The sequence below is a fragment of the Saccostrea cucullata genome, unplaced genomic scaffold (assembly GCF_032062105.1).
Source record: "Saccostrea cucullata isolate Sc308-1 unplaced genomic scaffold, CSIRO_AGI_Scuc_v1 ctg248, whole genome shotgun sequence".
NCBI classification, from domain to species: domain Eukaryota; kingdom Metazoa; phylum Mollusca; class Bivalvia; order Ostreida; family Ostreidae; genus Saccostrea; species Saccostrea cuccullata.
This window is the reverse complement of record NW_026924677.1, coordinates 232,937-243,887: the sequence shown is the minus strand read 5'-3', so window position 1 is coordinate 243,887 and position 10,951 is coordinate 232,937. Positions and strand designations below refer to the sequence as shown.

Genomic DNA, 10,951 nt, shown 5'->3' with positions numbered 1-10,951 from the left:
TCCTTTTTCTGTTTCTGAAGCATGTCTTTGTATTTAGTCATTGTCTGCTCATTCAGATCTCTCTGGGATTCCAAGGTCTGACATTTCTTCTTCAAAGATTCCATTTCCTTTAGAGTTATCTGGTGTTTTTCCTTCAAACTTGCTAATTCTTTCACAGTAGCAGCATATTGCTGGAATTAACCAAATTGCAACAGAGTTAAAACAAAAATTCTGAGACCAAGCAAATCTCTGCTGATCTACCTATGGCATCTTTATTTTATTCAGTTATATCTTTTCTTTTTCTGTCTACATTTTAAATTCATGTTTAATCTAAATCAATGAGGAAAAAAAAAATAATTTATAGTTCCTCGGGCCAAAAATGTCAAAATTCAATGCAGCAAGTAGGCTTTTTTTTCAACCCTATTTTTCATGCATCATGAGTTTAGTCCCCTGCTACACTGAGTTACCTCCTCCTGGCTTGTCTTTTCCTGCTGCTGTTGAAGGAACTCTGACTCCTTCATCTTCAGCTCACTGTCTAACTTGTTAGATTTGATTTCTTCTGACTCCTGAGATTAAAAGTGATGAAATTCAAGGTTACACAATGATTAAAGACACATTAAATAATCATACTGGTAAGTTCTAATGTAAAAATTATAAGTTTAATTCATAAATGATTCATAAAAAAAAGTATAGAATTTTTTATTTAGATACATGTATATGTACTAATTTATTTCCTCATAAACACAGTGTAATCTGTCATGGCTACTGACTAGAAGTCGACAGTACCCTTTACTTCATATCGACATATATAATAACATACATATTATTTTGATTGGTTACACATTTCTTGTAGGTTTTGTTACTATAATTTTGCTTGGTTACACAGACCTGGTAATTTTTAGATCTTGTAGATTTGTTACAACAATTTTGATTAGTTACGCAGACCTGAAGGTTTTTTTTTTCTCTAATTTTGATTGGTTACACAGACCAGGTAGGTTTTGTTACAATAATTTTGATTGGTTACACAGACCTGGAGGGATTTTTTTTATCTAATTTTGATTGGCTACACAGACCAGATAGGTTTTGATATAATAATTTTGATTGGTTACACAGACCTGGTAGGTTTTAATGATGGCCTGACAATCTCTTCTGATCTGCTCGGTTTCATCTTTAGCATCCTTCAGCTTGGATCTGGTCTTTGACAGCTCTTCCTTGGTTTCCTTCAAGTAAAATTTAGCATCATAATAATTAAATGTATATATAACCATTTTTCAACATGATAATTAAACACTACTGTAGATTCCTTATTTTTCACGAGTACTTTTAATCACGAACTGGCTTTTTAACGTCAAATCGTGAGAATTATAATTCGCGAATGTACGGTTGATCAACAAATTATACATGGATTTCAACACCATAAAAATAAAGCGAGTAACATTTTTTCGCGAATGATGCTTCTCATGAAATTACGTGGAAATTAATACTTCGCATATAATTAAGAATTTACAGTATTTTACTTTATCATATATTTTCCCCTTTATCCCGTTGATATAGCTCATGTGATATCGTTTTCATATCAACACTATGTATTCCTACGCCGTATGACGTAATGTACATAAACAAATACATGTGTATGATGGAGAGGATGACTTAATTTGTCAAATTTCACTTTATTTGATATATTTTAACAAGTTTTCATTCATGAATTTAAAAAAATAAGGCCAAAAATAAAAATAGTCTTGTTTCCTGCTACCCGACCTACCCTATTTTTTTGCACCTGACCTTAATGTTTTTTTTTAGCTTTTGGGGAAAAAATTGGAAATTGCAGGAATTTTTTGTTCCAAAAGTGAAAAAAAAATTTTATATTCAAATTGTATTTCATAAAATATATGTTTAAAATATGGACTTTCATAAAATCCCACTTGAGTTGTGCATCAAAAGACATGGAATTTCATTTTAAAAGATAACATTGACCTAGCTATGACATTTTTAATTTGGTTTTGTAGAAGTTCATATCCAAAAATTACCGTTGGAAAAAATAAAATAAAATAAAAAAATAAAATAATTTTCCTGCCTACCTACCCTATTTTTTTCAGACTGGTAGCAGGAAACAAGACTATTATTTTTTTTGGCCTAAGCACTGAAATATTTTCTTTCTTTTATTTTTGTACAAACTATTTCATACAGCGTAATATTATTTATTACGTTATTTGGTCCGAGGTAACCGAAAAGGAACTTTGAATTAGAAATAAGGACAAAATACACATTTATAGTGAACAAAAATATGTGATAAAAAGAATCTCCCACAGTTTGTGGTTTGATATGATTTTTATCCAACGAGTTGTGTGTTTTCTATCCCCTCGCCAAGGCTCGGGGATACAAATCACACAACTCTTGGATAAACATTATATCTAACTACAAACCATGGGAGATCCTATATTTATCAAATTATATACAGAATTTAGCACTGGCTTTAAAACAATGGTGGTACCATACAGTGACACATTTTTTTAACCAACTTCAATATATGCCTCCTAGGTTTATTTACAGAGCAAATAAAGAGACAGCAATTTTAACCAGGACCTCTTTATCAATTAGAAAAAATCCATGAAATTTATCAAATAATTATATAAACCTTTTTTTTCTTAAATCTAAATTAAAATATAGATCATACAAAATACATTCAATCAGTTTCATGCAAATCAGCTGTATGATCTTAATATTTCAACAATGCACAAGGAAATAACTTCATTTTATGATCATGTTGATTGAACTACTTATATATTTTTCCCAAACAAACACAGCTGTCACTACTTGATGCATTCTATAGGCAGGACATGCATCAGGCAGCTTCCCTTAGACATGAACAGCTGTGATCCACAGTGATCATATACTGGATATAAGTGTAGCGATCAAACTGGAGCGGATCAAAGATCTAATTTTAATTAGATTGGATATAAACATGCATTGTACATGTGTTGTAGGTAAAATCATAACAATGCTGCTGGAAGACAAGTCCTCCACAACTGAAACATGACTCCCCAACACATCAAACCTGGGTTTAAATTTCAGATAGATATATATACCGGTATATATTAGTCAACTGCTTGATAGACTACAATACTAGGACATAATTATTTAATTGTATTCATGATTAACTGTTTTTATACCCATGGTAGGAAGAAAACCAAAGAATAAAGGAAATAAATGCAGGCATTGTGCAACAATAATCTATTCAGGGTGACCCATGTCTGCAATTTGTATAAAGCACACAAATTCATTGTACAATATACCAAGCCTATATCAATTCCATCATTCCACCCTCCTGCTTCCTTATATTCTAATTAATCTTTCAAACAACTAATTCAGTAAGTCATTCTGAATTATTTAATATAATTGTTCAGGACAAAGCCCTCCAAATATCAACAAGCAATATTCTTATGCTGTCCACTGCCTCCTGTGTGTTTAACATATGGAAATTTTAGCAAAAGTTAAAATATTTTTTAACAATACATGATGATACTTGATAAAGTATCATTACCTTGAGAGCGTCGAGCTCAGCCCGTAGCTTGTTCTGGGGATCATTACCTTGTGAGCATCGAGCTCAGCTCGTAGCTTGTTCTGGGCCCACTTTATCCTGACTTCAGAGGAGGAAATCAACTCACTTTGTTTCTCCACCTCTTTTGTTAAACCTTGTACCTCAACAGCCTAAAAAAACAAAAATAAATTTACCTGAATTAAAAACAGTTATCTGTTGTAGCTTCTATTACTCAAACGTTCATCTTGCTTTATATTTATTCATTTTAAAATAATATTTGGGTGAAAGATACAGAATGAGCTACTATAATTTATTGCATCATTCTATATCATTTAATCAAATAAATTGCTTGCAAATCATACTCATTCGCAAATTCACCTCTGCACAATTTGAGATGCTTAACCCTTTTATATCAAGATTTTTTTTAATTTTAAAAATGAAAATGTGTAATTATTATTTATTATTTCACTATAAAGTTTTCTTTATTTACTTTTGCTTCCAGATCAGCCATCAATCGATGCTTCTCTCCCTTGATATCCTTGACTCTTTGGGTTACCCCTTCCTTCTCCTTAGTAAGGTCACGAACTTTGGACTCTAACCTTTCTATGGCCTTTTGACCTTCTATGAATTTTTTTTCAGCCATGGCATATTTTACAACCATTGTGTCTTTTTCCTTGTTGGCTTCTTCATACATTTTTGTCACCTGAAACATGTGAAATGTGAAAGATAAATGAATGTACCTTTGACTATTATCTTGATACTTTTGTCTTTATAATATTATTATAGGGACTGTACATCTAAGTACTGGGACATTTGTCCTAAGTACTTGTTGAAAACAATAGAAGTACACAAGTTTAACAAAAAACGCAACTTCTCTAGGAAAAAAAAAAGATTTATTTCAATGGTGTCCATAAGTTCTTCATTAAATGGCACTAGACTGCCTTCATTACTTGCTTAGTAATTATTTACATAATTTGACATTTCAATAAAGACAATTTAAGGGCAAAGCAATTCATTCTAGACAAAAAAAGAACATCATTATTATTGTGGCTTTAGAAAGGTCACACTTTTTATATATTGTCAGGAGCCCAGATATTACTAGTCTTGATAAATATATGAGGGGAGTGTGCCCTCATGTTCTGACCCAGTCTGACTTTTAGTTTATTTTATAGGTCTGTCCACCTGATTCACTCTGATTTTTGTTTTTTTTCTCTTTACTGCTTAACAGGACTGCATTCAAGATTGTAGCAGCTAGCCAGTACGGTACATATATAGGATGTGCTGTTTGAATTAAATACTTGTTATTGCTAAGCTAGTGTGGCGGTCAGGCAGGTTATATTGCCTTCAGCCAGATGGGCTAGAAGAGTACTTGATCTGATATTTCTCTCATCACCAGTGACAAAAACATACTTTTAAGATCATAAAGGCTACATATAGTTATGTAGCCATTACAATCTTGAATGCAGTGCCAATATTAACTGTGACTTTTAGTTCATAGAGCTTCACCTAATTGACTCTGACTTTTAGTTTGTTCTGTACAGCTTTTTATTACCTGATCGACTCTGACTTTTAGTTCATTCTGTAGGGCAGCCACTGTTCTCTTGGCTGCAGCATCATGGCTTGTGAGTTTGTCTTTTACTGTCCTGATTTCATTGGTCTGTTGTGCAATTGTATACTCCAGCTAAAACAAAAAAAAAATTTTAGTAACTTGAAGGAATTTGTGATCTAGAATTTAATTGTGATCACTTTTAGAACTTTTTTTTAAAGATCACCAATTCCAATAAAAAAGACACCTTTTCAAAACCTTGGTTTTCCATTATTATTCAAAAACTTTCAAAATATGGTTTGAAATTTAATCTAGTTAAAATTGTGTACAAAAGCACAATTATAAGAGTGATGAAGTGTATTCCAATCAACCATAAGGAAGCTAAAATTTATAACTACAAAACTTTTGAGAGGGGCTGATCATGTTTGATGTGGAATTTTAAGGAAATACAGATCAATCTATTTTTATGAATTTAACTCCAAAGACTCGTTTTTCTAACAATTGTACCTCAGTTTCATAAAATTTTTAAATCTTTTATTTTGGGGAGGTACAGATCACCTTAAGATTTCAGATTTTACCTCATTGATTTGAGGAAGGTACAAACCACCTTAACATTTCAGATTTTATCTCTTTGATTTGGGGGAGTTAGAGGTCAATTTAAGATTTCAGATATTAACTCTTTGATTTGAGGGAGGTACAGACTATCTAAGGATTTCAGATTTTACCTCCATGATTTGAAGAAGGTACAAGTCACCTTAAGATTTCAGATTCTACCTCTTTAAGATTTCATATTTTACCTCTTTCATTTGAGGGAGGTAGAGATCACCTTAAGATTTCAGATTCTACCTCTTTGATTTGGGGGAGGTACAGACCACCTTAAGATTTCAGATTTTACCTCTTTGATTTGAGGGAGGTACACTCAGATCACCTTCAGATTTAAGATATTACCTCTTTTATTTGGGGGAGATACAGATCACCTTAAGATTTCAGATTTTACCTCTTTGATTTGGGGGAGGTAGAGGTCATCCTGAGATTTCAGATGTCGGATTTCCTTGAGATACGAGTCCCGCTCCTTAAGGATCCTCTCCACGTACGTCTCCTGTTCCTCTCCCTTGATTGTCAGTCTAAAAACACAAACAATTAGGTAAAAATCCTCCTCATTAAACAACACAGGAAACCAATGTTTTACTATTGTAAAACTTCGTATAACTGACAATGTGTCAACTTGTTCAGAACATAAGACGACAGCTACATCACAAGAATCAATGTAATATCACTCATCCTGATAAAGTTAATGTAAACAAAGATAAAATGTTATGTATTCATGGACTAGTAATCAGCTGGCTATATATAGTTACAAATCATGTTTAACATCATTAACAAATGTTGTGGCATGCATGCAGGCTAAAAGATTTTCAAATAACAGAAAAATTGAAGAATTAATACCTATTGTGTCATGTTTGAATCAACTGATTTGTAATTATACAATGTTACTATTAAGATTGCAAACCAGAATTTCTGTGTTAACAACTTTGATTTGCATCATGTGTACGATTTAGCTTATTGTTTTGGGTGACTTATCATTACCATGATCTTATGTACTTTTATACTATTTTTAATTCCAGATGAAATAATTTAAATTTTAAAATAATCTTGGTAAGACCTTGACCTTGACAATTAATCACATAATGTAAAAACAAAAAAAAAGTTTAAGTACTGCTATTAACACATGATTATAAATTACTTTTATAATTGGCCTTGACATTTGAACTTGAAGTTGAAAAGGGGAAAATCTTATTCTAATCAATAATTCCATTTACATTCACAAATTTAGAAAATAAATCTGTTCAATTTTGTGGTACTAACTAATATACAGTCACAATGACCTAGTCTTGAAGTTTGAATTATGAATTTTGCAATGACAAGTGTTAATTATAATACTTTAATGAACTAGCAGGATAAATCACAATATTATTATTATCATTTCATTCTTAAATAGAATCACAATCTTAAAATGAATCCTACCATTCCCTCTAAAGTATTTTTTTTCATTTAATTTCTCTGTTACTTCATTTTAATTTTATGAATACCCTTCTGGCACAAGTACAAACGTATTTTTAAAAGTCAATTTTATCACTGCAGTTTGTGATACACTATCTGTACTATATGTCTTTTTACAATGGATTAGGAAATATATGCAAACAAGTACAAATACTACTTGAATTTATCACTCTATCTCCTTCTTCAAATCAGTCAAGTTTATTCTTGATTTTTTCTAGATAAGCCACTTTTTATTTTTTATTATGGATCTTCCAATGACTTAAATTGCCTTATTTAATGATCATGATGATATACTTTAAATTCTTTGACATAAATCAATTTTTATAGACCAATCTTATCTAGTGGTAACAGTGAAATGAAAACCACATTTTCATTTTTTAGGACCTTTAGTCTGCATGAGTCATTTAGAGAAAAATGTCTTTTGTCAATTAAAGGAAAGTAACTTTGGTATGGTAATGCAAATGTCAATAATCTTGATGCTCTTCAGAAATTGTCGAGTATGGTAGTGTTGTCAAATCGGTTGAAACTCAGAATCGATTAATCGGTAAAATAATCGAATCGGTAACCCTTTGCATAAAATAGGCATTAGATTTTATAAAAATTAGAATTTTATTGTTAAATAATGTAAGTAAAGGTGCATTGTACAGATCGAAATTCTAAAAACAGTATATATGCAGTCTGATTAACTATTTCAGTAATACAGATTTTTTCATGATTAGGAATTACTTGGCCTGGGAAAAGTAAGCATTGACAGATCAGGTTTTAATTTACATGATCATCTAAAATGTATATGGAATTAATTTTTTAAACTGTTATAAGACATTTAATATTGCAAATTCCTTGTGATTCCGTATGAAGTGACAGGTGAATTCCCCCAAATACTGAAAATTAACATATTTTATTTAAACAAGTAGTTTAGTTTCTTCAGTTTAGAAATACAAATATCATTATCTTTTGATTTATTTTAAACAGATTTTAAGTACAGTGTATTCTAAAATAGTAAAGGACAACTCTTGAAAGATATATATTTTGATAACAAGAGCCTGTTCTTGAAATAAAAGTGGGAAAATTGTGAAAAAAGATATGTGCTGAAATATACCGATTAATCGATTGTTAAAATCTCCAATCGATTGTCTAAAATCGACAGCCTTTCCGACCGATCATCGATTATAAATTGATCATTGTGACAACACTAGAGTATGGTGGGTAGCTAGCATTCCATGACCATCCTGACTGTCAAAGATTTCATTCAAAAATGTTAAAAACTTGTACCTTGATCAACAGAAAGCCATATTACCATGATTACCTTAAATTAACTTGCTAAAAAAATAACTTATTTAGCTAACTGCAGAAATGTAGCTCTCTGCTTGAGAAAATTTGGACAGATAAAGCAGAGCAGATACATGTAAAGCAGAGAGCAACTGATTCAAGTGCTGTAAAAACCTTAATACGCTGCCCCTTTTTTGTCGCTTGCTTCTGGTATCTATGTAACAAAGAATTCTGTTGGCTTTAAAATGATTGTGTCATCATGCTCTTTGCCATGTTTGTCATCATGCATGTTTCTGTGATTATTTATGTAAATTAAGTACAATAGATAAAACTAATTAATTCTTACAAATCAGTAGATCTACATGTATGTATAGTGTTCATAACACAGCCTTATATTATACAGTAAACCTGAACCTACATGTTTTTGTACATGTTATTTGCATAAATCAACCTTTTTTGATTTATCAGGTGTCCTGTTGACACAAGACTGAGACAAGACACTAAATATTTGTATATATGTACTAAATTATGGGGTCAATTTTCACATACATTGTACATGCACTGGTACAGATTCAGATTCACATGTACATGATGTATATCTTATTTGACTCATACATTGTACACCATGTGCACAACAATCGAACAACATTGTATACATTTTAACATTATATATCATATGCTATATGTTTATGTGACCTACCTTTTCATTTCAGCATCTTTCTGCTCTAGTTTGTCTCTGGAATGCTTCAGCTGCATCTGTAAATCTTGGATTTCCTGCCTAACTTTATGATCAATTGTTCCACACATTCCATTGGGTAATTTAGGATTGACCTCTGCATCAGGCCCATTTCGACTATTTTGATTGGTTCTCGGGCCATTGGTCAGTTCAGATTCTAGTTCAGACAAGAGGTCATCATCAGATTCATAAGTTGAGATTTTATTTCGACTTTCGATATGATTTGTAACACTCCCGTTCACATTTACAAAGTTCAGACCAGCACCATCAATTTTATTGCTCTCTGTTGAACACGATGTGGTTTTTGTATCATACTGACTAGATGTCACATGATCTGTCCTGGATTCTTTATCACTTAAAGCTGGATTCTGAGGATTGACTACAACACAAATAGTCTCCTCCCCTTGATTTTCTCCCCCTCCCTGTCCACAAGTTTCATTCATTTCTGAACTGTTTGCTTGTTCAGGTTCATCACTGTTTGCTGGTTCAGGTTCATGACTCGGTGATATGTCTGCCTCTTGGTCACACTCTGGTTCATAAGATTCAATGCTCTCTGTCGGAGAGAGTACATGTAACTGCGGTCTTGCTTCAGATGTCCAGTTTTGACAACAGATCTCATCCTCTGGAATGACGGCATTTCCATCCACAACCACTGAATTTTCAGGACTGAGATTCTCTACCACATTGTTTACACCACATTGTACAAGGTTTGATTCCGAGTTTGAACCATCACTACCTAAATTTATCACAGAATTGCTTCCTTCACTGATATTTTCTTCTTCTCTTGCATCATTTACTCTCTGTTCACTTTGTTCCAATACATTTATAGGTTCACTTTCATTTTCATCAAGAGAAGCTCCACACTTAACATGACTTTCACTTTCACACTTACTGACTTCTCTCACCAGTGAGGCATCTGCTTCTGCCTCCTCTTGCCCTATCCCCTGAATCAGCTGTTCATCCCTCCCACAGCTGATCTGTCCCTCCCGAATCACCCCACCATCTGCCTCTCTTTCATCCTCAGCTTTCTCATCTCCTTCCACATTCATAACACATTCATCCTGTCCTTGCCCATCCTCTTCTGCCTTATTTTCCTCAACATTTTCATCTACCACATTTTCTGGATGAGAGCCATTGTCTTGTGGCAAGTGTTCATTGCTGACCGGTACATTAATTTCTCCTTCTACTCCATCATTTGGATTACTTTCTGGCAGATCATTCTCTGCATTCACTGAAGCAGCACTTTCAGATTCAGGATCTGGATTTTCTGTGACATTGGCTTCCTCATCTGGATCTATACCAGACATTGCCTACCACAAAGGACCTACAGGTAAAAAGCGTAAATCATTGTGAATTACGTATTATATAAGTGTATCTTTCTAAAACGTATTAATCTCTTACATTTGTGGCTTCTTCAAACTGAAATTTGATCAACCTAACATTAAATAAAATAAGATAAAAAAAGACCCGCACCCTTCCAAAATTCATTCTTGATCTGAAACAAAATAAATTCAGAATCAAACAATATGTGACTCATTTTATTTTTATTCAGTATCAAACAATATCACTGACTCATTCATTATTAGAACTACAAAGACCACCCTGATATTGTATTAAAAATGCTTAAGTTCATGTGAATAGTAGAAGAATCAATGGTTATATGGCATTAGTCACAAAAAATATCTTCGTTTTTCTTCTTAAAACAAACAGGTTATGGGTTGTTGAAAATCAATAAAATGGGTATTCATCGATTTGTTTTGACTTTACACTCAAGTAAACATTCTATCTTTGAAAGTAACATCAAAATATGTGCTTTCTTAGT

General features: G+C 32.4%; 1 protein-coding gene across 1 annotated transcript; it reads right to left on the bottom strand.

Annotated features, from left to right (window-relative positions):
* Window positions 1–82: 82 nt before the first annotated feature.
* On the bottom strand, window positions 83–10,436 carry LOC134267024 (coiled-coil domain-containing protein 186-like; the record flags this gene model as incomplete). Its single annotated transcript, XM_062749254.1, has 8 exons — window positions 9,094–10,436; window positions 6,061–6,187; window positions 5,070–5,198; window positions 4,008–4,220; window positions 3,568–3,687; window positions 1,095–1,199; window positions 447–545; window positions 83–170 (listed from the first exon to the last, which is right to left on the bottom strand). Coding segments are annotated over exons 1-8 (2,224 nt in total), but the record flags the coding sequence as incomplete, so codon positions are not given.
* Window positions 10,437–10,951: the final 515 nt, after the last annotated feature.